The following is a 23,987-nucleotide window of genomic DNA, read 5'->3' on the forward strand; positions in this document are numbered from 1 at the left end:
GCATAGTTCTTTTTTTACACTGTTTGCCCTCAAAATTGACACAAATACGCAAATATTGGACCTGCATGCTAGTCCAAAATAGAGTTTGAAATTTATTTTGAGAAATGAATCTCAGAAACATCGTATACCTTTATTCTGTACTGAAGTAACTGGATGAATTCTTCCTATGATAAAAAAACCAATAAAAACAGTGAACTGCCAAGTTTTCTTGTTTAATGTATTCTTATGATTTTTGTTCTATTTTTAGTGAAATCATCAGTGACCTTTTGGATCCAAAATATGTTGAAGAAGACAGTTAGTAAGTGTACTTAAGCATAAGTATAATTAAGTAGAAATGCATAAATTTATACTAGGGATTACGAGATTGGATTTTTAGTTCAAGACAGGACAAGGCAGGATTTTTTTATTTTTCATCAAATTTTGAGACGAGATCTTGACATTTCAATCTGATTTTGTAACATTGTGAAACACCTAATGATTTATGACAGATGACATAGTTAAATATAAAAATAATAATAATATTCAAGAATATTTTAAATCTTTTATAAAAACCCTGATAAAAACACCAGTAATATAAAAATAAGTAACAAAAAAAAGTAATAATAACAAAATAAGTTATAAAATCAAGTATTAATAAGGCCTACCCTATTAAAAATAACTCGTACGCATAGGAAACATGGTGATATCAATTTAGAATATTGTGTAACTTTGAAAAATAAAATAATAAATACTAAGGAAATTGACAGGAAATCAGGCTTACCTTTAAATACGTCCACAGAGACACATAACATACAAAACACAAAAACGTCTCTATGGACATATGTAAAGGTAAGCCTGCTTTGCTGTCAATTTCTTTAATAATTCATATCTTTTATCAGATAACCTTAAAAATAATAAATACAAAATTTATCAGTCTTACTAGTTAAGTATTAATAGTAGAATTTTAAAAGTACCAAATTTATCAGTCTAAAACATTATTCTTACTAGTGAAGTATCAAGTTACAATTTTTCAGTCTTATGTTATATATTAGGATTGGAATGATTTTGGAGTGACTTGTTTTGGCTATGTTTACAGTATTGAAACATGTCTCACACTGCTTACACTTAACCAAACTTCTCATCATTTGCAATGTCAGAACAAAAAATTATAAAAAAATTAAAGCAATATTTACATGTTAAAATTAATGTATACATGTAAGAATTAATTTAATAAGAACGCCTTCGCAAAGGAAACGCAACAACAACACGTTCCTGTATTGCGGGTATTGTGTTGACTTTCTGCAGGCGTTTTTAACTGTTTTTTTTTTTATCTTGTCTCAATCAAAATAGATAATTCAGTAACCTTGTGCATTTTACCCTGCATGAAATGGGGTAGTAGGTTTATTTTTTTGCGTTGTATGTGATAGTACCGAGATGCTAAATCCAAATTATCGACCTCATTGCCAAATCATCGGATCATTGCCAAAAAGCGTAGAAATCGGCAGATTTTTGCACTTTTTTGACGTTTGTCCAATTTTGACCCTGAAGTATCACTTTTACATGAAAACAACTATAGTCATTTCAAAAGTAGATTATATTAAATTACCAATAGTTTAAGACCAAATTGGTTATTACAGACCTAATAGCACTAATAGACCTAATAGCCTGTTGACACTATTCATTTATGTAAAATGTATAAAGTGAATAGAGATATAATTTGATTTGATTTGATTTGATTAGCTTCCAAGATTTATGCTCTGCAAATAATTTGTTAAAGTTTGGATAATTTTTACCCTGAAGCATAACTTTTTCACTGCAACAACCATGACTATTTTAAAAGTAAGCCTAACAGTTTGCGAGATATAGTTCTTCAAAGCTCATATAATCTACCATTAGGACAAATCATATCACTGATATTGCATCATAGTATTGGCATTAGTCCCTATATAGAAATGTAATTTTCTCATTAAAGGTCTGATTCCTATCCTGCAACTGTTACGACTCTAAAAATTGACTGCTTCAATGCAAAGTAAATGCAACCCATTCATATCGAGCGTCTACAGCCGCGCGACTAGAGCCACTAGAGCCGTGCGACTAGAGCTGCGCGGCTCAATTTTCAATTTTTGCCAAAAGTGAAGTTATCCCTACTTCAACCCTAGGATAGGCCTTTTTCGGTGACCCTTTAATTGCGCAAAACTATAATCAGACAAGTTGAAATTTGCTTAGTCCTTAGTTACCTGGAAGAACTTTACCTAGAACTTTTCTAACTGTTTATGTGTTTCACAGCGCTCTGTTCCTCAAAGTGATGTTTGCAATTCAAGGTTACTACCACATAACTAATGTTGAACTGTCCAGCACTGGTTATTTCCCAACCGATTCCTCCCCCTCAGTAAGTATCCAAAACTGGTTAACTTGTTTCCAAATAAATATTAGCAATTTTTGTTTCTCTATTAAGACCCTATCAGAGAACAACATACCGGTATGTTCAAATATACAATAACAATCATATTCTTAGTTGGCTCAAGAACTCGGCAATATAATTACATTTTTGTTGTAAGTAAACTATGTATATTTAAAAACAGTAAAAGCTAAACAAATCTGTGTTGGAGTTTTTTGTAGTTAAATTATAGTTAATTCATATTTTTAATTGTTGGTAAAGTGTTGACCAATTAAAAACTTAAACCATCAACTTTTTACTTAATTTAAAACTACAAAAACATCATATTCTTTCAGAGTTGAAAGTTAACTTTCCTCATGCAATATATCTCTTTCTCTTAAAACAATTGATTTTAAACCGTAGAGTTTTATCCAAACCAAAAGTCAGTTTTTCAAGCAAGGGCCGTGTTTGCAATGCCTATTGCTTCTTAGTTCATGAGGAATGCCAAAACGAGGCTCCTTGCCACTTTCTACGGCGCCATTTGCTTGCAGCTCCATAGCTGATCGTGTACACTTTGCTGTGTGTCAAGAAATATTTTCAAAATTATTGAATAAAATAATAATAATAATAAGAAGATGACTGAAGTTTATGGCCCTAATGTAATAATAAGGTTAAGATAGTGCAGAAATGGGTTAGTGTTGTTTGTCTTTAATTTTCACTAGGTAAATTTTGAGACTATTTATTAGAATTTAAATATTTATACCATTTAGTCTACTGAAATATAGCAACAGGCTGCAGTTGTTGAGTCGATATCTTGAATTTTCTGTTGGGGATGTAATCCTACTTAAAAGAGAATAAACAAAGAGTAATACTTTTGTAAACGTTGGCATAAAATATATAGCATATGTATCAACAGTTAGGGAGTTTAAAAATGGCCGTGAAAACCATTTTTCCTTTGTGGTCTTCTGTGAGAAGTCTGGTTACCCACCAAAACATAATTTCTTTTTGGAATAGACATTTTCGACCAGGGCAGATATAGCTTTCCAACCCTTCCATGGGTTTATTGCACCTTACTCTCATCAGTCATTCAACGATTGATTTTGTAAGTACAAGAGTTGCCTGTAAATAAAGGCCTCCAAGTGAGCTAGTCCAAATCTGACACCAGCATTGTGAGCTGGTCTCCCCTATGCTACTCCTGTTAGTCTCCTCGTAGTAGCCAATTCCGATGGGAAAATTGACACTCACGCCAAGTACCAATTTACGTTCTATTATTATATTTCTGTGGAAGGAGTAGATCCATCGCTAGTTGATAGGTGTTTATTGAACAAATTTTATAGAAGTATAAAAAGAGTGCTGATTTGAGACCTTAAGCTATGGACGACCCTATGGGTTAAGAGTTGTGTCTTAAGTTTTTTGATAGTTTAACTAATGTCGTTCCAGAGTCCTTTATGTGAAAACCAAGTGCTGCAGCAGCTGAACTGGATCAAAGATCAACTCTTGGCTCCGATTGATCCAGAGCTTCACCAGCATCTCCAACAGCTTGACATTTCTCTTCCTTTGTTTGGAATGTGAGTTATTATTTTAAACATTTTTGGAAATTTTTTATGTCAGTAGCATTTTTTATCAAGGAATATTACATTCTTTTAAGGTTCAATCCCTACAAAGACAGAAGATTTGTGAGTTACATTGCAACAGTACACTCACCTACCTCTATCCCCGCATGCACAGAGGCAATCATGCACTATTAAACAGCATGCTATAAAACTTTGTGGGTTTTTTATACCTCATTCCTGACTTAGCTGCTTTCAATGTTTATAAACTATTGTCAAATAACCGTCCGGATTAGGCATATTATGAATTGATCGAGTCCACATTAATGAGGTTTTACTGTAAGTAACATTATATCACTGAGAATTAAATAGAAAATGCTTTATTGAATTGAAACATAATTCACTAGGTTTGAACATCATTAATTCCTGTGACATCGGCAATGAACTAAAACCAGAAGTGCAATTCACAGAAATGTTCATATAAGTGACTGATCAATCTTTGAAGTCATTGTAATTAAGCTTTGCACCATAAAATACAATGTTTGTGAGATTTACAAGCCTGTTAATTAAATGGAACATGCCACCTCAGATTTTATCAATTTTAGATTCATTTTCCAGGTTTTAAAATATATAAAAAATTGATTGTCAAAAGTCGATGCCGATACCTGTCTGTAAAGAGTGTGCGATTGTAAAATTACCGCTTTTGACCCAATCTCACTTGACAACAGTGATGAATCCATGACCGGGGGAGACAAAATGCTTATGTTTACATGGCCGCAGGAGATATTCAGAATTTTGCTGTGACCGTGGGAGACAGATCAGGATTTTGTCGCGATTGCGGAAGACGATGATAATATTAACATGACCATGGACTATGGAGTTCATGATTTGCCACGATCTTGTAAAATTATGATGATATCTCCATGAGCACAGAAGAGGAAAATAATTTTTCCGTAACCGTGGGAGACAATAATTATGTTTTTGTTACCGCTGAACGTTATTCAAGATTTTGCTGCAACCAGAGAAAACAGTGATGACGTTTCCGTGACTGAGGAAGATTTTTATAATTTTGCAGTGATCGCATACCCATTGATTGCAGGAGTATTCACAAATATTATCTCGAGTTTGGATTGATCGAAAATATTAGGTCGGTTGACGGTTATACCCTCTAGTTAATAAACTTGTTCTTTTTGATATTTTTTGTAACAGGTAGGCTATCTTCATTTTCCTTTGATATGGTATTTTTATTTATGTGCTTAGAAGGGTTTTTCCATTTGTGTACTATATTTTTCTTCACCGTAAAAACACCCTATTACTCCAAAATGAGTTTATGGACGGACATAAAGATAGGGGTTGGTTTAGTATAACCATTCCATAGAGAAAATTTGGTATAGTATAAAAAAATGGTATCGGTATCAATAATTAAAAATAGATGTTAAGTTATCAGTAGCGAGAATAAATACATTTTTTTCCTCGTTATATCACTAGTATTTATTTTCTACTTAGTTTTTCTAAAAATCCAAAGATAGTAATAGTAATTAGAGTAACTAGAAATAGACTAATAACAGTATAAAATTTGTAATAATATAATATATTATTTTTTTACACTTATACCGTTGACTCAAGATGATAAATACATATAAAAGATTATTAGTGGTGATCGATTTTGATTGGACACTCCAATCCCCAATTGGCGAATGACATTTGCCAAAATGGTGCGAAATCGATCAACACTAATCATCTTTTATATGTATTTACCGTCTTGAGTCAACAGTATGAGTGTATATATGTATTTGTTTTGTCACAGTCGATGGTTGAGGCTACTGTTTGGCAGGGAGTTCCCCCTACAAGACCTTCTAGTACTATGGGATGCCATCTTTGCTGAAGGCACCGTCTTCCAACTGGTAGACTACATTGTTGTTGCTATGCTCATCGCCATTAGGCATCAGTGTGAGTTATGTTACATGTTAACAACAGGCTATTTCAATCCGGAGTTAGAGAACCGATGTCTTACAATGCACAATAGTTTTTATCACAATCATAACATAATCTGATAATCTACTTCCTTGCTGATCAAATAAAATAAAATCATGTTTATTTCAGGAAGTAAAATACACTGTTACAATACTTTGTCAGTACAAATTTTATAGTTATGCTATAGTGATGTAATAATATACTAACATAGTCATTAAATATGAAATGCCTCTCACATAGGCTACTGCCCATGCATGAGAGATTTTTGCTATCAGGAAATAAATATTAGAAATAAACAAAAAATTGATATTTATGGAACAACTACAATAAAAAATAAAAATATATACAAAATACCGGTAAGACAGTTTTCTTATTTGGACAATTAGTGCAATTTGGACTAATAAAGTCCAGACAAAATGAGACTATACCTCCTCGCACACGCACACACAACCACACACACAAGCTCTCTCTCTCTCTCTCTGACAGACATACACACACACACGCCAACTGCCTTCGACCACAGTTATTGCTTGGACCACGACCAACAGACAGGTAGCCCTGCTGAACACAGGGCCAGGTTTGTAACACTATTTGCATCGTAAATGCTTACTAATAGCAAAATTACACATTTATAAATATAATGACTAGTTCATTGAAATCTCAAGAAACCAGGTTAGTCAAAATTTGGTGCCATACATATAAATTGGCTTGGCAGTTGACAAGTTAAAATATAGAATTACTTTTGCATCAGATTGCACATGAGAAGAAGAAGAGTGTTCTCACTGGATCTTTAGGCATTTCATTGAGTAGTAATATATAGATAATCGTTTTGAAAATACACTATTATTCAGTTTTGTTACTGTAGAAGTTTTGCAATTAAATTGACCTGACTCAAAATTATTAATGTTTGATTATAATTGTACTCTTACTGTTTGTTATTGCAGTGCTCATTTCAGACTACACCTCGTGCCTTACTATGCTCATGAGATATCCAGGAACTATGGATATATCCTGCATCATCGACCATGCATTGCACCTTAAAAACCCACAGGTAGGGCCTACTTGAATGTATAAGTAATGCTCAAATACAAATAAATGGGTCAATCCCAAAGTGTAAACATTTATTTATAATTAATTATGAAATGAATTGAAAAACGTCTTTATTGAGCCAGCGTTATTCAAAGTACAGTTCTTTGTTTTTCAATATAACTGTTGTCAAAACACTAAACGTAATTAGGTCAGCTTATTCTAGACATATTGCAATAATACATTTTAGATCAACTGGCTATATATATTATAATGATTAAAAGTATATTTTTTATTTATTTTCAGTTGACTGTAACAGTCTTATTCTACATTATGATATGGTAATTAAAATGGCAAAATGAATACTAAATCATCAGCTGTTGTAATAAACTTGAAACGGTCATTACTGCGGAAGCCGTAGACTGATCTACATTCCAGCCAGTGTGACACAAGTAAGGTCACTAGAGCAGCAAAAGTAGCACCGGTATCACTTAATGGCTTTCTTCTCTGCTACTTATTTACTTTATAACCCCTTGACACCATTTCAAACGAACAAATTTGTACTTTGACGGGTAAAGACTTTGTTGATCAATTGAAAATGATTTCATATTGGAATTTCTCATCAAATCTATGTGGGTATTTTATTTTTCAAAGTTTGATTAAGATTCTTTTTTGTTGCAGAGCTACAAACAACCTACCCAGACAGCATTCCCCAATCTCATTCCAGTGACAGTGGGGGGAAGACCAGATATGCATCGAGCTCCAAACCACTATCCCAGACCTCAGAAACTGAGTGAGTCCACAACTCACAAGACTAGCTACATTACCACCAGGTAAGTTGCAGAATCTCATGAGTTGTAGGATTGAAATATATTATACTCCTTACACATAAAGTATCAAGATGAAAACTTTCCCCAAACAAAGTATGGCTAACTTGGGTTGTAGATATAGATCTGGCTTTTGTTTGTATAAGGAACCAATGTTTCTGACTTGTGTAAACTGTTTATATTTGATGTATTTCAGGATTCTACAGCCGATGGAGGTCGCTTGGCCAGAGACAACTGAAGATTTTGTTAAACATTTTTATTCACCAGAACCATTCACTTAATACAAATAGTGTTGTATATTTTTATGTTTTACATCACAAAGTGTTTTTACTGACTATTCTAAAAGTTTTATGAACACTTCTATAGTTATATTTTCTTGAAGTTACCATCATGATTTTGTTTGGTTTCAGCTTGATTCAGAGTGCCAATTAAGTTTATATTTCAAATAAAGTGTTGATTACAAAATCCCAAATTGTGAATAAACCACCATAATATGGTATTTTAGCTAACTATACAATAGACAATAGATAAATTCTTTATTGAAATATTCCTTGAGAACATTCATGCGTCAGGTACAATTATTACAGTTATTTGCTATTACAATTAGCATTTTTTTATAATAGCTTATTGTTTAGGAATTCATCCTCTGAGTACAATGGCCGGTCCATAAGCCATGTTGTCAGGTGCTTCTTGAACAGATTGGGTTGTTCTCTCTTAAGGTGCTCTAGTAGGTTGTTAAAGTAGAGAGCACCTTTATAGGATGGTTTCTGCTCGTACAGACTCAGATGGTGTTGTGGGAGGGAAATATTGGCTGCATGTCGTGTGTTGTGCTGGTGTATGTCTCTGTGTCTTGGCTGCGCTGTTGTAGTGGTGTGGATAATGACTTCTCTTATGTGGAGTGAAACTGATGTGAGAATTTTAAGGTTCTTGAAGGCTTCTCGACAACTGTCTCTATAGTTTAGGTTGGCCAGAATCTAATTGCTCTTTTTTGCTTTAGGAGTACTCTTTCCAGGTTGCCTTTTGAGGTTCCACCCCAAGTCGCAATGCCATATCTGAGGTGGGACTCAAATAGAGGAAAATAGGCAACCCTGGCTACTTTTGGGCTGCAAGCTTGCTCGATCCTATGTATGACGTAGAGACATGAGCATAGATTTTTGCAGAGCTGGTCTATGCGGGGTTTCCATGACAGCTTAGAGTCAATTATGATGCCTAGGTATTTTGTGTTTGTAGTCCCGGTATTGTAATGTCTGTGTTGTTGCGTTAGCCTCAACAAGCCACCTTCATTCGAGATATTCATGTTTATTTCTGAGTTTTCAGATAAAAAAGACTACTTCTATCAGACAACATTTTATTTTTTAATAATTACGTATTCCATAGATGACAATATATTTCTGCATACTGTGAGTCCACGTTCAGACCAACTAGAATATCAAGATAGTGGACTACTAACGGTACATTTGATACATATTTATTAAGGAATTAAGTTTTTTTTTACAAAAGATGCATTTTCTTTTAACAACACCTGTGCAATTGATATTAAGATGTTTGTAATGGTATTCCAATGTGTTTAAGTCAATCCAAGTCCTTTGTTTTAATTATAAAATAGTTAAACCACAATGAATGTCGACAGAAACAGTATAAGAGTTAGTATTTATCTATTTGTGTAATGCATTCATAACTTCACTCAGTGTTTAATAACATCTTTATTACTTTACAGACTGAAGAAGCTATCAACCAGAAACGCCAGTATCTCTGATGGCTCACACGACAACTCTAACATAATTGATGGCTTCACACTTGATGTAAATAAATATCTCTTTATCCAGCTTTTCAAAAATTAGGACTTAACAAAACACAAATGTATAAAATACCACATTTTTTTGTTTTGAGGTCCCCAGAGGCCAAACCCACCAATATATACTGGGTGTCCCACAAAGAGGTTTAAACGTTTGATTTCATTTTACTAGCCCATACACCTAATTTTTTGAAACTTTACATCATTTATAAAGTAGATTTTAAAAAAAATTTTTGAAAATTTCAGCTCCCTAACCCTTGTAGAAACAAAATGGTGTCACATTGAAAATGTTAAAAACATTAAAATGGTGTTTTTTGTTTTATAAAATATTTGTATTATCACATTATAGGGGAATAAAGATTTTAATCAGGGAACTAGAACAAAGCCTAATAAAAAACCTTAAAGTAGAGTCCAAAATTATTCCATCTGTGATCCATCCATAGCGACACACTAATAACAGCGCTTAACAAATGAATCGTCAACCAAATGACAACCTTCATGGCCGTTAGATTGGTCGTGGAAGTGATTTTTTAGCCCTGATCCCCAGATTTAACTTTGTGTGACTTATTTTTATGGGGTTACTTGAATGCTCAAGTTTATACTCATAGCTTCAATAATGACGAGGAACTAAAACGATCAATTAAAGAGGAACCTCTCCGGATACCGCAGAATTTCTTTTTAAAAGTTTACGATTAATTTTCAAATCGCTGTTATCAGTGTGTCGCTGTGGATGGATCTCATTTTGAATAATTTAGTACTCTACTTTTAGGTTTTTCATTTGGCTATGTTCTAGTTTCCTGATTAAAAAGCTGTATTCCCTTATGATGTGGCAATAAAAATATTTTATTAAACATGAAAAACATTTTTAAAGTTTTTAAAGTATAATTTTTCAATATGACACTATTTTATTCTACGAGGGCTAGGGAGCTGAAATTTTCCAAGAATATTTTCAGAATCTACTTTATAAATTGTGTCATGTTTCAAAATGTTCAATGCATGAATTGGCAAATAATACAATACCCCCGCTGCAGCAAACCTGCCGACCAAGCGAATTTCCATTTGTCTGAATTTATTTCAAATTAAATCTATTTAAATAACATTGGGTTTAACGAGTACCTAGGTTTGCTGCGACAAGAAAACTAATTAAGTGTGGTTTTAAGTAAAATATTAATAGCTTTGTATAAAAAAAATTGCCAGGTTTGATCAAAATATATCCATAAACAAGCAAACTACATTTTACAATATTCTCCATAAGAATAACATAGGAATTTTAAATTTTTTGAATTTTCTCCGTTACCAATGTACAAAAACACTTCGACATATTAAATTATTTGTTTTTAAGGTCTTTAAAAAGGTCTAGAAATAAAATTGGGAAATTTTGTGTTTTGATTGTAAAAAATTAAATAAACCAATTTTTACCCCATAAAAACCCCCTGTAAAACCCCGTTCCCATCATGGCCCAATCATGCTGGTTCGCAAACTCATTCAAGTTTATCCTGCCTTACATCTTTAAACCAAATTTAATCAAAATTGGGCAAAAATTACTCAAGTTGTTGCGATCACGGACACATATACAGCTATATATGTATACATAAATTTGAACAAAAAGTGTTTTTGGCTTCTGGGGACATCAAAATGACAAAAGTAAATCAGTCTCTGGCCTAGGTCTTACCGTGCCACCTATGGTAATAGCTACTTCACCATAGGGAAATTCGCAACAAAATTAAACATTTAAACCTATTTGTGAGACACCCTGTATATATAAGTTCTGAGATATTTTAAGAAGAGAAATAACCCGTGACAAATGAAATCATTCAAGATAAAAACGAGCTTCCCGTTCATTGTCCAAGTGTGAGATTGTGCAGTTGCAGTCAAGTACATTTTGAATGCGACTGTATTAGTTGAAGCATTTTGAATGCGACTGTAGTAGTCGAAGCATTTTGAATGCGACTGTAGTAGTCGAAGCATTTTGAATGCGACTGTAGTAGTCGAAGCATTTTGAATGCGACTGTAGTAGTCTAAGCATTTTGAATGGTTGGGATTTTGATTGTAACCCTTCACAATGACACATCACTGCTCACATCCACATGACAGGAGATTATACAATAAAGAGTTTAATTAATGTTTTACACATACATCGTTCAAGTTTTTCATGCTCGAGATAATTTGAGTTGTTAAAAATTCCTTTGTTTGAACAAAATGCTGTAAAACTCCACATATTCAGTGAGTTTTCTTGAGTTTTCATGTCCTTTCATCTGGCCACTTCTCAAAGTTAAATTTTTTTTACGATGATAAGACCTCCTTCTGAAGACAAGTTAGTGTTAGCAGCCTTGTGACCTCTTAAGTTATTCCTCTGTTTGCATTAATTTGTCTTTAAATAAAACAAAATATATCCCTTTCAAAACTTGAATCCAAGACACAAAGCCATAGAAGTTTATTTTTGCTATAATCATTGGCAACCAACAATAACCTGAGAAGAATTATCGTGATAAATAGTCTGAAACTCTGCATTGGTCTAGATATCACTGTATTGCGTATTGCAGGATCCTGGGGTGGTTCGTAGTGAGCTCAAGCATTGCCGGGCTGTAATGTCGTTGGTACAACTGAAGCTTGCTCAGTACCACAGCGTCCTAGAGCAATGTGTACCTCACAGTAACATTCCAGCACAACAAGCACTCACCGGCATCCACGAGGTACTTTCATTTTATCTAACTACTTCTTTATTGTAAGTTCTAATTTTGTTATGATTTACATATGGATGTGCAAAAAGTGATTTTCGGATCAAACCGAATACAGTTGATTTCCTATTGTCCACGATAATGAGTGGCTAAATGATCGTGGATAACTGAAATTGTGGATAATGCAAACCTAAACAAAAGTGCTCAGAAAACAATTAACATCGACTTTGAATGTATGGTGAATCTTTTATACCGGTTTAGGTTAAGAATGAAACATTTCAAATGCACTCTTCATATCCTTTAACTTTCTTTTACATTATGCCTATGTAAATTTTACAAAAAAAATATAGTAGAGAGCCCAGGCCTAGTAATAACAATACTCTCGCCACAGCAAACCTGCAGAATAAGCGAATTTCCATTTGCCTGATCGGATTTACACTAAAATGCCTCCTTGAGAATATCACATTTATTCCCTATTTAAATAAAATTAGTTTAACGAGTACTTAGGTTTGCTGCAACAGGGAGGGTAAAAAAGTGTTTTTTTAATGTAAATATTTTAGTAAGAAATTAATGTATTTTCCAAATTTGATCAAAAAAAGTTCTTTAACAAGCAAACTACAACAGTTGACTTACTCTCCATAAGAATAACATAAGAATTTTAAATTCACAATTTTTTGGAATTTTCTTCTTAACCATTAGGCGCATAATAACACTTCAATATACTAAATTATTTGTTTTTTTAAGCTCTACAAAATGGTTTGGAAAGAAATTGTGAAATTTTGTGTTTTTAGGGTCAAAAATGGGAAAAACCAATTTTTAAAAACATAAAACCACCTATAAACCCCCGTTAGTCCGATCATGCTGGTTCGCAAACTCGTTCGGATAAATGTAGGTTTACACGTTTATACCAAATTTCATCAAAATCGTATCATTTTTGCTTGAGTTATCGTGCTAATGGACATATATATATATGAATTTGAACGGATGGTGTTTTTAGTTTCTAGGGACCTCAAAATAAAAAAGTAAATCAGTCCCGGGTCCAGGTCTTACCATATGTGGAAAATTCTCTAAAAATTAAAACACCCAAAATGTAGTTTTATAATCAATTGCCCTGTTGGTGAATGAAGTAAACAATGGCAACTAAATAGTCTGGCTGTAAAATGATGATTGGTCTCCTCATGCTGAACATCTTGGTTGTCGCCTGTATAACATAGCCTACTAGGCAATTGTAGTTAATCCACTCGTGGATTATCATGTGTCTACTTACTTTGTAATATTTTTACATAGAATATTTTCATATGAGTTATTTTCATATGAGTACCAACAACAATATTGTTATATTGTTGTTGTGTGTATATTGTTATATCTACCAAAAGTTTCCCAATCACCAAGTAAAAAAATCAAGCTCAAGGCGAGTATTTCAATTGTGATACAGTAACAGAACGCATATTCTAAGAGCATAATCAATAAATCTAGCTTTCACTGATATAGTGGATAAAGAAGCTAATGTTTCCGAGATCACGGGAGACAATATCTGCGTAATTGCAGGAGATGATGATTATGTCAACACACCCATGGGAGATGACTTGAGGTCGGCTTGATCTAAAATCTTTGGGCTCGCACACTTCTACTAGATGATCAAACAGGCCAACACAAAGACACGCATGGACACCTTCTTTTGAAGATTATTGGGAGGGCCTCTCGTTAAAGTAAATAACATAACTTTATAAATAACTAAAATAAATAAGCCCCGAGGGTATAATAATCATCTCCCACGAACGTAGAACAATTTTGATCGTCTTCCGTGATCTCAGTGAAATTGTCTGATCCTGTCCTTTTCCCAAACTCCCCCAAAATTCTTTGTCCCAAAATTAGGTCATAAATGACTTTAGTCCCATCCTGTTGTGATTTTGGTGATTCCCACAAACCTTCAATAAGAATAATAATAGTTTTTGGGAGGCCAAACCCTATACATTGGAGGGCTCAACCCCCTCGAGCTTCATGGAGACATGAGGATGTGTGGACGCGGCAAACTTTAATATTTTATTATCTCAGAATCCATCACTATATATGTTTGTTTCAGCTTTGTTCATTGTTGGACCCACATCGAGGAAGTCCGTCCCCTTCGGTCTCAATTGAAGTGGAACCTGCCTTTGAGGTACCTCATCGTAATTAACCATCTTTTACATCTTCTTACTCTTACTGCCAGTATAAGCTGGCAATATAAAAGGTCATAAGTGGGTTATCATTTGCGGGAGGCCCATCATGAAGTTTATGTGAAACGCTTCTTCACACGTTCTATTTGAGATATGCAAGTGGTTTCTCTAATTGATCACAAAAACCATCCATAGTGGGTGTGCAAGTAAAATTTTCAGATGTGTTATATTAAGAGCTGAATTTCGTACACCTTTTTCCAAAACACCGTAGAACCTCGATAATCCAGTTGAAATGGGCGGCAATAAGCCAGATTTAGGAGGAGGTTGGACCATTAAGAGACCATTTAAACTGTGAATTAGATTAACCATTAGTGAATTTTAGGCAGCCAAATCTAACAGCAATGCTTTAATGTACTGCTGTTTTATGTTTTTATTGAAGAGCAATGATTGACAAAGTTGTGACAAAAATAATAACAATGAATAATCACAGTCTAGGAGTGATGAGCTCTTTTATTAGCAGGTGGCAGGCGCACATATGTGAGTTCTGTATTTCCAACAAAGATTCAAGATCCATTAATTGGTCATTGAACAATTACAATTATTATAATATACCACGTCAAAAACAATAGATAGGTCTAAAATCATTTAGTCTAATGAATATCAACACTCGATGGACTTGAATAGTCAATAAGTTAAATAATATTTCACGGTCAATAAAATGATAACAATGAAAACAAATAAAAATTTAACAAAAATTAAAATAAGATTATATCATTTTGTAAATGCAGTGTTTAAATCACCAGCAGCGACTTTAAAAAATGCATCTATATCATAAAAAAGGTCAACTTACTAAAATTCCAGTTCTATTCTATGCAACAAACCAACACAGTTTAAAGTTAACTAACATACACTTAATGTACATGTAATAGTAACTTATAACAGAAGAACCCCTCTTATCCGGACTCCTCAGGACCAAAGCTAGTCCGGATAACGGGTTAACTGGTTAAACCGACGTTCCATAAAACTCGTTAAATTAGGAACGTCTACTAATGATACATGTGCACGTCGCAAGAATCACTCGAAAACTAAGCCAAATATTTAACTTTAATTTGGGAGAATATTTATTCAGGCACGTGATCACTGGTGTCAAATCTTTCCCACGATGAAAGTCGGTTTCATTTCCGGTTAAACCGATATGATGATAAAAGTTGTCCGAATAAGAGGGAGTCTACTGTAAACATTTTCACACTAATAGAATCTAACCAATTTTGTGTCTTGGTATTAAACAGATGAAAATTATCTTTGAGTTTCACAAAGAAGAGTCATCACATGAACAAGAGTAACAATATTATTTTATTAGATAAAGGTTTACAATGAGTCTTAAGCCCAGATTTACTCTTGCAGCCTTTTTTGCCATTTCAAAACTTTTGCAACATGTTGGTTACTTCCCCTAGAGGCTAATCCAGACAGTATAATCGAGTGAAACAAAGGATAATAAGACATTCATTAGAGAAGACTTTGCGTAAATGTCACAGTTGATTTAGCCTGCTGCTTAGCGTACGATTCATTCTTGTATTTGCTTGTGTTTGAGACTCTGCTTCACGGCCACGTGTGTGTCAACGTTTGAACTTCCAACGGGTCAACTGTAGAGTACTATTGGTTCAATCTCAGATATAGATTGTGTCAAACCAAACCACTAGGAAAGCTAGCGACTGACTTTATATGATACATATTCTTGACTCATCGTCTATGGTGGGACAATATTCCCCTTTGTTATTCCAGTTATCTAGCAGTATATGGGAGTGGCCATTGGTATATTTTAGTTCCATACATATATGCCATATTAAATATAAATGAATACTAAAAAAATGTTATTTGCTTCTGCTTTATACCTACCACATAGCTTGTGTTGTCGGCGTTATTAATGTGTCTCTTGTATTGATTGTATGTGTTAGCAACTTACAAGCCAATTTATTTACTGTTTAGTAAATATACATGTCTTATAACTTTGTAACTTTTAGTGATGTGTCTGTTACAACTTTTATCTGTTCGGTTTCCAGCCCTTTTTTTGTTTCATCGATCGTTTTTTGATTATTCACCAAAATAGATTAGATTACCACCCACCTATATTCTAGCTTGAGCCATACTAATGCTAATTTTATTCTTGTTTGTTGATGGTGTTGGTATGTTATGTTGTTAAATTGTTGCAGTTAAAAGTTAATTTTCACTAATAACTGATGGAAAAATATTATATTTAGTTCTCTCATTCAAAACAACACCTTTTATGACTGCTTTCCAAGCATTCAATTGTTAAAGCGATTCCTGGAATTGATAATTCCGTATTTGCTTTGCTACCGTACCATGTTACATGCTGTATTCTTCTTTAGCTATTCTCTTTAGTTATAGTTAGAGAAACTAATTTTTTGTCAAAACAGTTTGAATACATTTACGGTAATTGAGACTTGTATCAGAGCCACTTACATCGTTCTAGGTAGCTTGATATTTTCTTACCACTTATCTGAATTAAAAGACAGAGAATTTCATCAAATTATGCAGTATAGTTGAATAATATTTCTAAAATCAATGGTGGATGTGTAACTATTTCATAATAGATTTAAAGATCCCTCACATTGCAAGGCACGGCTCGTAATTTTCTAAGTGTAACAACAAATGTTAAAACTGCAGAAAGTTAAGTTTATTTAACTACTCTTGCAACAAAGAGTTTGACCAGCATTTCAATATTGGTGGTAAATAAGTACCAAATATTGAAATATGCATAACAAACATTGTCATTTGTACCATCAACATTTTAGAGGGTGGATGGTAGGATGGTGGATTCAGAACTCCACGACAGATTTTGATAGTATATGGTCTACTGGCCTCTTGACCAGTTTTGGGGGGGGATTTGCATCATAAGCCTTTGGGTGGTATGGGCACCACTGACCCTAAATGATATAAAAGTGGTGTACGGTTTAAAATATACGCTTATTTATAAGTCTATTTAATTAAAAACCCATTTTTGAAGTCAATTAATGGGTCAAATGAACCTTACAGCCTAGAGTACTGTAGCTAAGCAAACAATCATTAGTGCCACATAAAAGTTAACCCAACAATGTGTGCGCAGCAATTTAATATACTGTGTGTTGGCGTCTTCCTTCAAAAACAGTGTGGACCCAGCCTTAGGCCCATTTAACTTGCAGATCATTTAGTGGATTTTACAGTAAGCAAAAAGAAAATCATTATTTTATTTGTTCATTACCTTTTGTTTATAAAACACCCCCTATTGTTAATTACTACAGAAATGTCATCACCAAAAACACACAACAGCTGGCATCATATGGTAACTCAGCATACTAAGTGTCACTTTACCCATTCCATAGTCCAAGGCATTTACATTTACACTATTACCATTGATTATAGAAAAAGACAGTAACACATTTAACATTGATTTTAGAAACAAAAGTCAACTGTATACAACTTAGTTTTAAATATTATTACCTTGGGCTTAATTTAAGTAGTTGCGTAGAAAAACACAAACACTAAGTTAACAACAATGTACTTTAAGCTAATTTTGGACTTAGTGAAACGCTCTGCTTATTTAAATATTATACATTTGGACTTTGTGAAACAAGGTTTATTTAACATTTGATTTTTTTTGACTTAATGAAACTTGGAAGTTGTGAATTACTATGTTATTAGTATTTCACTTCATTTTTCATTTTTGTTTTTAGTATTATATGTTATGTTATTAGTATTTCACTTTTGGACTTTGTGAAATTTGGACTTAATGAACCTCACCCCTCTAAACTTTGGAAGCAGTGGGAAGCGAGAATAGTTGTATACAAATCCTCCGAGCTGTAGTTTTATTTCTGATTAGTTTAAGCCTAGCTGGTTCATTAGTTTTTGTGTTTATTGTGTAAATACACACACACACACACACAGTACCACCTCATCTTTATTATAGATAAGTTTCTGTTTGATAGGTTGGCGAGATTGTGGGTACTCCTACTCCACCAAACCTCCCCCCTCCATGCTCCAACGTTGACATGACTGTCTTCCGGGAGACTCAAGGATCTGTGATAGACACAACTGAAGATATACTGCGATCTCCTGTTAAGAGATAATATCCTTTACTTTATATGTATTTGTTTTCTTGTTTGTCTGTCTTTGTCTTTATCACATTTGTTTTGGTATTGTGAATCCTCAGGAAGTCCTCAACTTATTTTTGTGATTAGTTTAAAAAGTGTTGTTTATATTCTCATAGTGTTAATATGGTAATAACACATATAAAAAGCATTAGAGGATTATACCATCAACTCAAAGTCGTCTCGCCTTGTGAAATATCAAGGTATTGTGCTATTTTGGAAAGGCAATAGTGTCCTAGGGAATACAGTAGATAAAAATAACAAGACATATTTTTATATTTAAAACTCAATTTATTTTACACGGTGTTGGTGTAAAACCTCTCACATTTTATGTTTTGTATTACTCTGAAAACAGGCTTTTAACTTGTACAATAGTGTAATGATTATGGTTAGAATGATAGAAAATATTCTTGGCTTTCTAGATGATCTAACTTCCTTGTAGCAGCAAACATAAGTATAGGAAACATTTGAGTAAAAATTGAATCAGGCTAATGGAAATTCACTTAGTCTGCAGGTTTGCTGTGGTGGGTGTAATGTTTTAATTTTGTTTCAAAAATTTAAACTATAAGACTGAATGCGATCTTGGTTTTCTGTCTCTCTCTTTATTAAAAGCCATTTTAATACTAGTGTTTCAGTTGTTTGGTATTTTGGGTTAAACAGAATACCTAATGATAAAGTACAGTAGAACCTTGATATTGAACACTTTGTGGACTAAAATGGTATCAAACTATCGAAATGTCAAACTATAGGGAGTCAAACCATTGGACATTTTAAACATAAGGGAGTATTTACAGGATAAAACAATCAAATTTAATGAACAGTATAAAACTGGACAAAATAAACAAATTTATCGACTTACATCTCTACTAAACGTTCTTTGGCTACAAAAAAAAAAATAATAGCTTTGGCTGTATAAAATAGTTTGTAATTTTCAACTACTTTTTACTTTGGATGTTTGAAAGAAGTATTAATTAATGGGATGATTCAAGTATAGATCTTTTGCGTGCACATAAACAATAAGATGGATTTAGTCAGTACCTCTGCAAACCCGTCATCGACCGCTGCCGACATGTTACGTCATAGAATCCTGGGATGCCTGTGTCGAACCATATGGAGTGTCGAGCTATCGAGCTTCTACTGTACGTTCTATTATTGTAGATTAATAGCTTAATTATTTGTCATCGAAGATTAGGTTAATTTTTAATAGGCCTACTGTAATGTTAGTAGTACCCTATGTAGTCTAAAAAAAAGTATTAGCTTTTTGAATTCTCTTTCCTAGATACTCTCATTAACTAATAAGTATAGTATTGATACAAGAAGTTAAGAACCTCCTGAAAATGATAAGTTTACAATATCTTCTATGTATGAGGTTTTAAATATTTAAAGTGAATAAAATATCCATATTGGTTTTATTTATGTTAATTTGTTCAGTTATTTTGTCATGCAATAGGTATTTAACTTATATCTATGACAGTAAAATATATGGCAACGTTTACAAATATTGTTTATTTAATTAATTAATAATTGTTTGCTGTCTTTGATTGAAATCAAAGAATGTGCAACATATCCTGGAAATAAAAATTTGCATTTCTTTAACCCTAGGACTGACGATCGGTCATTTTATGGCCGATCGGGGGACTTTGTTTCCTGCCATCAGTCACAAAATGACCGATCCATTTATTATACATACATTAAAGCTTGGGATTAACTGATTGACCAGATTATCCATGGATGTAAAGTTAAAGATCTTGGCTATCCTGCTAACTCAGCTGTAATATTTTTTATTTGGTTAGCTTGATTGAATTCTTGTTTTCATTGTCTGCTGACTTGGAAATCCAAGGTCAGCTGATGAGTCATTTTATAAAATTTTTTTAAAACATTCAAATTTTATGGAAAATTTACAACAAATTATATTTATTTCCAAAATTATGGTTAAGTTTTCACTATACAAATAACATAATAACACTCTCTGTTTCTTCCTGAATCAATTGATATACAATATAGTACCTGGTATAACTTTCTTAACCCCTTAATCGCGACACACGCATTATTCCATAGTAGTATTCTGTACACACTGTCACGACGCACGGAATATCACGTGCAACACCCTTGTGGCACTGAGAATTGACAGACCAGTATCAAAGGTGATAGTTGTTTTTGGTATTTGTTTTTGTCGCGTTGAGATCATAACTTGGGGTTATTGTTTGTACGTTGATAACTGGTATAGTAGTCCTGATCTGTTTATGTTTTTGCATTTGAATGACACCAATGCCTGTGGTACAGTAGGATGGGAGCGAATAGATATGCCTGAATTTCAGAAAGAGTTACTAGTTTGCAAATAGGAGGTTGTCAATACTGGAACAATCATGGTTGTAAGGTGGGCAGATAAAAGAGAAGTTATGATGATCACAACAGAACATGATGATAAAGTAGTTAGACTCTGGAAAAGTAAACTACATTACAAATAAAAGGTAATGAAGCCAGTGCCGGATTTACCACTAGGCCGCAAGCAAAAGGGGGCCGCAGAGGATTGAGGAAAACATGTTATAGATAAAAAAATATGTTTTAAACCCACCAGTTTGCCACGATCACAGGTGAACATAATGATGTCTCCGCTAACCTAGGGAGATGTTAACGATCTTCCCGCGGCCCCGGTTGCTAAAGATGATATCCCCGTGATTGGGGCCCGCGGGAGACGTTCACGATTTAGCCGAGGGTGATGGTGATGTACCCTCACGATCGCAGCCCGTGGGAGACGTTCAAGAATTAGCCGCTTTCGCGAGACTCGATGAAAATGTCCCCGTGATGGCTTTCCGAAGGGGATGCTTACGATTTCGGCACGGCCGCGGGTGACAATGATGATATCCTCATGATCGCAGCAGTCCACGGGAGATGTTTTTAACACGACTTTGCCGCGATCGCAGGTGTTGATGATGATGTCCCCGTGCTTGCTGCTTCGCGGGAGATGTTTACGATTTTACTGTAGTCACGGGTGACGATGATACACTCATGGTTACAGCTCACGGGATATGATCACGATTTCGCCACGGTCGCGAGTGTCGAGGATGATGTCCCTTTGTTGCAGCCCGTGGAGGATGTTCATGATTTTGCTGCGGTCATGGTCACGGATACCTATGATGGCTTTGACTTGGTTTAGGAGAGATTTCCACGATTTCATCCATGACACAGGTGTCGATGATGATGTTTCTTTGATGCATAGGAATACTCACGGTTATTTCCGCGATCGCAAGGAATTTCCACCACAGGGGGAGGGCCGCTCAAGTAATTTGGCCTAGAGCCACAAGTACCCTAAATCCGGCACTGAATGAAGCCAAAATGTGTCCAAGAATATAACTATAGAATCGGCTCGGTAGACCCACAGATATGATGCTAAGGAATGTTACATGTCTTAGGCACACCCAAAAGTGGTAAAAACTGTTTACTTTACATTTTGTGGATCTGGCAATACTCAATTCCCATGCAATATACCTATGTGTAATTGGCAAGAAACCAAACACTGACAGAATTTCATTTAGAGCTAGTTCGCCAACGTTTAGCGGAAAACATTGCAGCTCAGACCTACAGTAAAAAAAACTGGTGGTTGTCCTTCCCCGAGTGATACACCACTAAGATTGACTCAGCGTCATTTTCCATCATGTATTCCTTCAACTGAAAAAAGTATACCTCACGTCAATATTATGTTTGCTGTCACACTACGCGACGTGAACCAGCCAGGCGGGAGTCGTGGTATCAGTACCAGGACTGCGCGGTCTCCTTGTGCGTAATGCCATGCTTCAGGGAATATCATAGCCTGAAGAAATACTAAAAAGTTAAAAGTAACCTTTGAATATAGTGTATATATATTTTTTTCCAATATTTACTTCTTGAAACATCCACTCATGTGACCAGAAAACTAAATAAAACCCGTAAGTAAATAAGATGAGTAAAATATTTTATTATTTATTTATTAGTTTATTATTATTAATTATTTATAAAACTAAAAAATTATATTACCATTTTCGTTAACATGAATACTATTAAAATGTTTATTATAACATTTATCATAGTTAATTGCTTTAAAATGCGTTTTAAACTAGAATTCCTCAGAATGCTAAAAAACCACAAAAAATTGCAAAAAACCCCGTGCTGGGCCATTGGCGAGCATAATTAAACCATGCGCCACTGATCGCGTCGAAACCGTACCGCGCCAATTTACGGTTAAGGGGTTAAAAATAATATTTTGTGTTCATTTTTAAAATTAACTTTAAAAAATGTGCTGGCATTTTAGCAAATCTAACTGGGTTAATTTGTTCCTCTAGGTATGACAATTTGTACTTAATGCATTTTTCACCATAGTTTGTGAGCTTTTACTACCTATGTAGTTTAATGAAAAATTGTATAGTAATAAAAATAGTTTACCGCTGCAAAAATTGTTATTTAATATGTATGTTGTGAGGTACCGGTAATTTTTTTAAAATACTTTTTACCCTTTGTTTGAGTTACAATCTGCTGTAGTTGTAAGTTTTGCAGACTTTTTTTAAGAAATGTTCCTTATAAATAAAAATATTACATGTCCCGTTATTGAATGTTTTGTTTTTATCATAAGTTGTAGTTTACCTTAAAATATCACTGAAATAAAAATACTCCTACATTTAGGCAAAATGAGTTGTATAATTTTTTTTGCAATTTGAATTTGAATTCAGTCTTCTGTTGGGGAATCAGTATTTAATGTATCTAAATATGGGTAAATCTGTTTGTATTTAATTTAAAATCTAGATGTAAACTGTTTTAAAATATAATTAATTAGTTAAGGTAAACAGTGTATGTATTTGAAGTGTGAATTGATTAGCTAAAGAATGGTCTATTGTGACAAAAATATACTTTACCACAAGATTCAAAAAGTCTTTTCAGGTCCTAGCTTGTTTCTCAGTTGTTCTCAAAAAAGAATTTTGTTTTAGTTTCTAATGATCGTTTTCATTCCATATTCAAGAGAAAGGATCAAGAGTATTCTCCACTTTTGCTTTTTCTAGTTTCTTGGAAAGTATTCATTCTAACTTTTGAATATTATAGACTGTGATTAAATAATATACCTGTAAAAAGTTTAATATATTATTGTAAAACTATTTTCTTTATGCAATAAAAAGCAATTGTGTTTAATTGTCTTTTTCACCTTATCGAATGGAACTTAGTTTGTGTGTTATTCAGGGTGTCCGAGAACTCTAACAAATTTTTCAGGTATTATTCCTAGACCATAGACAAGTCAAAATATTATATTCAAAATTTCTAAAACTCAAAAGTTACTCGTAAAGCCGCCATTCAGTTTTTTTTTACAAAAACATTTTTAATACAAGAACAGCTTGTTGTAAAAAAAAATTAAATTTGGTATATCTCCTTATTACATTAAGAACTAATAAAGGAAAAACAATTTTTTTAGAGTGTTTATTTTCAAAATTGCAGGCGATTAAAAATTTTTAACGTAA

The 23,987-nt window shown here is 33.7% G+C and overlaps 1 protein-coding gene across 3 annotated transcripts in view; it reads left to right on the forward strand.

The window, feature by feature from the left end:
* LOC128998035 (TBC1 domain family member 5-like) overlaps window positions 1-23,645 on the forward strand; it is a 54,874-nt gene extending 31,229 nt beyond the window's left edge. For all 3 annotated transcript variants that reach the window (XM_054423976.1, XM_054423977.1, XM_054423978.1), the window contains 10 exons: window positions 248-298; window positions 2,266-2,368; window positions 3,797-3,924; window positions 5,714-5,856; window positions 6,825-6,931; window positions 7,588-7,739; window positions 9,451-9,535; window positions 12,072-12,221; window positions 14,290-14,364; window positions 18,346-23,645. In XM_054423976.1, the coding sequence (XP_054279951.1) occupies window positions 248-298; window positions 2,266-2,368; window positions 3,797-3,924; window positions 5,714-5,856; window positions 6,825-6,931; window positions 7,588-7,739; window positions 9,451-9,535; window positions 12,072-12,221; window positions 14,290-14,364; window positions 18,346-18,486 (1,135 nt within the window). In that variant the 3' untranslated portion in view covers window positions 18,487-23,645. The remainder of the gene's footprint in view (window positions 1-247; window positions 299-2,265; window positions 2,369-3,796; window positions 3,925-5,713; window positions 5,857-6,824; window positions 6,932-7,587; window positions 7,740-9,450; window positions 9,536-12,071; window positions 12,222-14,289; window positions 14,365-18,345) is intronic.
* The last annotated feature ends 342 nt before the right edge of the window (window positions 23,646-23,987 follow it).

This window comes from Macrosteles quadrilineatus, unplaced genomic scaffold, assembly GCF_028750875.1.
Source record: "Macrosteles quadrilineatus isolate MER2022 unplaced genomic scaffold, UCM_ALF_1.0 Scaffold_7__1_contigs__length_78375512, whole genome shotgun sequence".
Lineage (NCBI taxonomy): Eukaryota > Metazoa > Arthropoda > Insecta > Hemiptera > Cicadellidae > Macrosteles > Macrosteles quadrilineatus.